General features: G+C 34.6%; 1 protein-coding gene across 1 annotated transcript; it reads right to left on the bottom strand.

Moving 5' to 3' along the window:
- Positions 1-854: 854 nt before the first annotated feature.
- On the bottom strand, positions 855-1,784 carry LOC117157480 (carcinine transporter-like). The gene is made up of 2 exons (XM_076626823.1): positions 1,415-1,784; positions 855-1,129 (listed from the first exon to the last, which is right to left on the bottom strand). Exons 1-2 carry the CDS (start codon positions 1,630-1,632, stop codon positions 949-951), a joined length of 399 nt encoding a protein of 132 aa, XP_076482938.1. The 5' UTR covers positions 1,633-1,784; the 3' UTR covers positions 855-948.
- Between the last annotated feature and the right edge of the window lie 3,427 nt (positions 1,785-5,211).

The raw sequence follows: 5,211 nt of genomic DNA, 5'->3' as shown, positions 1-5,211 counted from the left end.
TTTTACGTCGCAGATGTCGACAAAAATATTAATGAGATTTCCTAAGATAATCTCATACTTATTTGTATCGTTAATTCAATCGACTAAGGAACAAGTGGTGAAGAACTATTAGCAGAATCCAGGGAAGGTTTTACTGGCAAGTTTTATTACAAAACATCTAAGAACGATTTACATCATAATAAAAATAATCGCGCTATCTCGTCGCGTGACATGCGCACGAGGTCTCTGCGATTGCTAATCGATCTACAAATACTTACACGTACATATGTACAAAACTCGTGGCCATACACCACGTTGTCCATATTATTTTCATCTCGTTAATATATTTTGTATATTTATGATGTTATTATTTTACTAGTATAACGATTATTGCACTATATTCTATAAGATGGAGCTTTTGTACGAACAATTTCAGGAACTTTTATAACAAAGGAAAGTACTAATTTTTAACATTAACTACCCACGACAATTTACGACAATTATTTTAACCTACGTTCTTACTCTAATTTTTATTCGCTCGCCTAATGATTGAATTTTTAATCAATCATTGTTGATGAAAAATTGCGATGATAATTGCATTGCGGATCTTTATGCAAATGCATATTTTCGTGGATACAATAATACAATTGAAAGATTTGATACAATCGAAAGGACTTGGGCAAAAGTATGTTTCTATCCATTAAATATCATCGATAGTGCTGTACATTTGGATATTTTACAAAATTTTGCGTCATACGAATTCTATAAATTTTCGTATCTTCGAATCACCCATAATTGCATAAAAATCCGCTGTTTTGTGATAATGAATATTAATGACGGTGGAATTTAAGATTACTGGATTCAGTAACTTGTCTTACTCTAATACATGTACTGCACGTTTTTGGAAGACTAAAGATTCTTTGCTCGAGATCAACGCGACAAATATTGTACTTCGTGGTGAACGTTTCGCTACAGCCTTTCGACCTCTGTGATCGAGTTTTCGCTTTTCCTCGATTTTATACTCGATCTCCGTAGCATGCTACTCATTAAAGGTTCACCGCGAAGCGACGCTCTCATCGAATTCCTCGCACTGCATCTAGAAAATGATCGGAACATGGCGACCGGTGGTGTCTCCTCGTCCTCGCGTTTCCTGTCAAAACATTGCGTTTAAAAATATTGAATCCAATCGCTTAAAGATTTGAATAACTTCCCAACTCGATCCTTCTCTTCTGTTCAAAAGATTTAAAAAGCATTTGAAGAAAGAAGATAGTCCAGTTTTCTTTTGAGAGATTTAACAGATTTTAAGAAGAAAGTAATACGAAAGCATACGAAGATGTAGATCTAATAGAATGCTTGAGAATCTTGAACTTGGAGCTTGAAGATCTGTGAATATCTTTGAAAAAAGGAGACCGAAAGTTCCTTTATGTGATTTTACCTTCCGATACAAGGTACATCCCACATCTTCTGATCTTTTCCAAAATCCTCGCCGTCCTGCAGCGTCTGCGGAAGATCCTTATTCAATGTTTCCGGCAAAAAGAGAGTCAGAAGACCGCCCATAATTCCGAGTGTGCCCAGCACAAGAAGAGGTAGGAACGAGGACACAACATTGAGATAGACTACGAAGGGTGCGAGGATACTAGCAACGTATCCCATTATATGTATCAAAGCTACACCCTGAGCTCTAACCACAGTTGGTTATACTTCAGCCGCATATTGGAGACCGATATTGTATGAAATGTTTATCCAAAATCTACCGAGAATTGCCAGAGAAGCTGTATATATACCTGAAAAAAAATTTTAGCATTAGTTTTTAATTCTAATTTTTTATGAAATAATTTTAGAAAATTTTAAGGAATAAAAAGGGAAGAAATTATTTTATCTGTCTGTAATTTGTCTGGTTGTCTGCAATAGTTGATACAAGCATTTGCTAAGCTTAATATAAGCGTGCTTAGCTCTAAGCTAAGCACAAGCAATAAGCTTCTTATCTATAAAACGTTAATCTAGCCAATTTGAATCTAAGGGATTGTATTATGGATTACGGCTACTGAAAGCCATATAGCACTGCTGGAGCGCTGAAGCCCATCATTTTGAGGACTATTGCCAACGCCCTTTGATATATGCGGAAATACGAAGCGATCTTATGATCAAAGCAGTAGAAGGGGAAATAAAATATCTTTACAACGGATACATGATAGGGCTTGGAAACTATTCTAGCAATGTAGCAAATAATCTACAAGCATTTGCATGTTATAAATATTCCAAAATATACATTTTCTTCCTTTCAAAAAGCACAATGTTATACGAATGAAAAATATTCGTCTGATTAAGTCAAAATTATCGACTTAGGTTATTTAGAAGATTGATCAGTAATATAGAAGGGTGAATATATAAAAACGAAATGTACGAACTATTGGAAACGGCAGAAGCCCAGATGCTGAAGATACCAGAAATAACGAGGGAACCACACGCCAGCCATCTTCTGCCCCATCGATCAAGAACGAGCGTGAGGAACGTGTCAGCAGGCAGCTCGGTTGCTGCAGCAATCGTGAACGTAACAAACACGTCCAGGCCTAAATTATCGACGTTTCGTACGTGACCATCGAACACCAAAGAAATCGCCATCCTATATTTCGTAAAACAATTTCATATGATAAAGAAAAGCACGCTATCATATTTCATGTGAGAAGCAAATTCCTTGCTTCAGAAATGAAGTATTTTTAGACAAAAGATATAAAACTGTTCGTGAGATTTTTACAAGATACAATTCCGATTTTACGTCAATCTATTTGATATCTGTTTAATAGCGATACGAACCAAATAACAATAAATAGAATCGTGATATTCCGTAGTCGTGGCGTTCTAAATAGATCCAACACGGAGTACGTTTTGTCTGCTTCCTCCTCTTTGCAGATTCTGGCACAGGTTTCCTGTTATTAGCAAATTTTTAACTAGTTAATGTCGTTTGTCTGTTTTTCTTACAAATTTATGTGAATCTGTTATGTGTACAAAGATTACGATAAAATCCGGAAGAAAGTTTATGTTATATTTGTATGAGACGATCCTTTCGAAATAGTTTACTTGGACGTTCGCAAATTTTTTCATTTTACTTTATAAAACATCAAACCTCTGAAAGTCGATTATCTCCTTATATCGTACATTAATGTTAATATTGCCATGATCTATTCATAGACTGAGCAGTTTCCAAATGTTTAATCTATTTGTATAAAAATTTTCAAAGATAAAAACAATATACAAATTCAATAAATAACATTACAGAAATAGACAATAACAGACAATAACAGAAATTGACAGCAATTTATCGCTGGCAATTTAGGTGACGAATAAGATATAAAATTACTAGGTTGTAAACAAATTTTCATTACGTAAAAGACCCAATTAGACTTCTATTCAAAGAAAATGATTATATGATATGCTTAAAGGCATATAAATTGGTATTTATAGAACGCACATAAAGCAGGAAAGATCATAAAAGTAGAAAATACGGAAAAGATTGCGGTAATCGGTTTATTTACCCGGAATCGTCTATAGATGTCATCGGGCACCTTGGTGCCGTTGATTCGCTCGAATTTACCAAGGATTTTAATGGCCCTCTCTATCTGACCTTGACTGACCAGCCATCGAGCGCTTTCCGGTATCAACCATGGCGTACCTACGGCTAGAACAAGAGGAACTGAGGTGACAATACAGGTCATCCTCCAGTCGGCCAAATAATAGGCGATCCAGGGTAGAATGCAAGTTGCAAATGTGAAGAATATTGCGATCGACATATTCGCCACGAATGTCATCCACTTTGGTCCAACGTATTCTAATACTGGAATAAAAAACATAATATTTAGAAGAATCATCTGTGAAAGAAATATTCTGTGAATAAAGAATGGAACAATATATTAGGTTGTCGCAGAAATTTCTTTCGTCTCGTAAGGAGATAATAGACGCATACTATTTTTTGTTTTATATTATTTTATTGAATTATATTCATTGGGACAAAATAGATCATACGTAATTCAATAAAATAATATAAAACGAAAGAAACTTTTGGGGCAACTTAACGCAATATGAAGAAGAAAAATTTGAGTTACAAATATATAAAAAGTAGATATACAATATATAGATTAATTTAACAAACGTGTTTAGTTCTACGATTAAATCGTGTTTAGATCTAATAACAAGGACTTTAATAATTTTCCGATGATTGTTCAAGCCCATTTAAATTTCCGTAAGTGTTTCGATACTTATCGACAAGAATACGTTTCTATTTACGAATTATACAGGGTGGTTAGTAACTGGTGGTACACGCGGAAAGGGGATGATTCTACGTGAAAAAAGAAGTCGAAAATATAGAATAAAAATTTTTCGTTTGAGGCTTTGTTTTCGAGAAAATCGACTTTGAATTTTCGCTCGGTACGCGTGCACTTTATCACGTCTCGTTATAACGGATCTCACTGTAGATCGTTGTCTCAATTGACGTTATTTTTAAAATTTTTAAAATTTTTAAATTTTTAAATTTTTAAATTTTTATTCTATATTTTCGACTTCTTTTTTCGCGTAGAATCACCCCCTTTCCGCTTGTACCACCAATTACCAATCACCCTGTATTTCTTAAAGATACAAAAGGTAGAATCACGCGTAACTAGCAATATCATAAATTAACTGTGAATAAACGGATCGTTAGAGTCAAAGGATCATTTACATAATTCAAACACGAGCGTGTGTTACCTTGTTAAGCTATTTATGGTAGATATTGAAAGATCGATAAGCCTGAGATACATATTTATGTCGAAACGAACATTCTCTACGGAAAGTCGAGTCTAATTCGATGAAAACAATTGACTTCCTGAACGAACATATCGATATATATCCACAGTGCAATGACAAGTAAATATTACTCTATTTTCGTACAAGAAAACAGATTAAAACGATGAGAAGTTATCTTGAACAATTGAAGTGACCTTCGCGATGAATGAATCTCGCAATTTCACGAATACGTAGACGAAATTAATGTCTGGTGCGTATACGTCCAATAAATTAGAAACGCAAGGTTGTAACTCTTTAATCGCATAACAGGACAAGATGCGATAAACACGTGGAAATATATCATAGTGAACAACATCTATTTGTAGTTGCCGTAAAATAGGGAGTAATTGCTCTTAATGAAGCAACCGTGTTAGCCACTTAATAGTGGCTTGCTTCTAATCCGGAATCACCTTCAAT

Source organism: Bombus vancouverensis, unplaced genomic scaffold, assembly GCF_051014615.1.
Source record: "Bombus vancouverensis nearcticus unplaced genomic scaffold, iyBomVanc1_principal scaffold0031, whole genome shotgun sequence".
Taxonomy (NCBI): domain Eukaryota; kingdom Metazoa; phylum Arthropoda; class Insecta; order Hymenoptera; family Apidae; genus Bombus; species Bombus vancouverensis.
This window is presented reverse-complemented; position numbering and strand designations above follow the sequence as displayed.

Coding starts and splice junctions, on each gene's coding strand:
- LOC117157480 (XM_076626823.1), bottom strand. CDS start 1,632: ATGGGATACGTTGCTAGTATCCTCGCACCCTTCGTAGTCTATCTCAAT. Junction 1,130..1,414: donor GATGTACCTTGTATCGGAAG/GTAAAATCACAT, acceptor ATGTTTTGACAG/GAAACGCGAGGACGAGGAGA.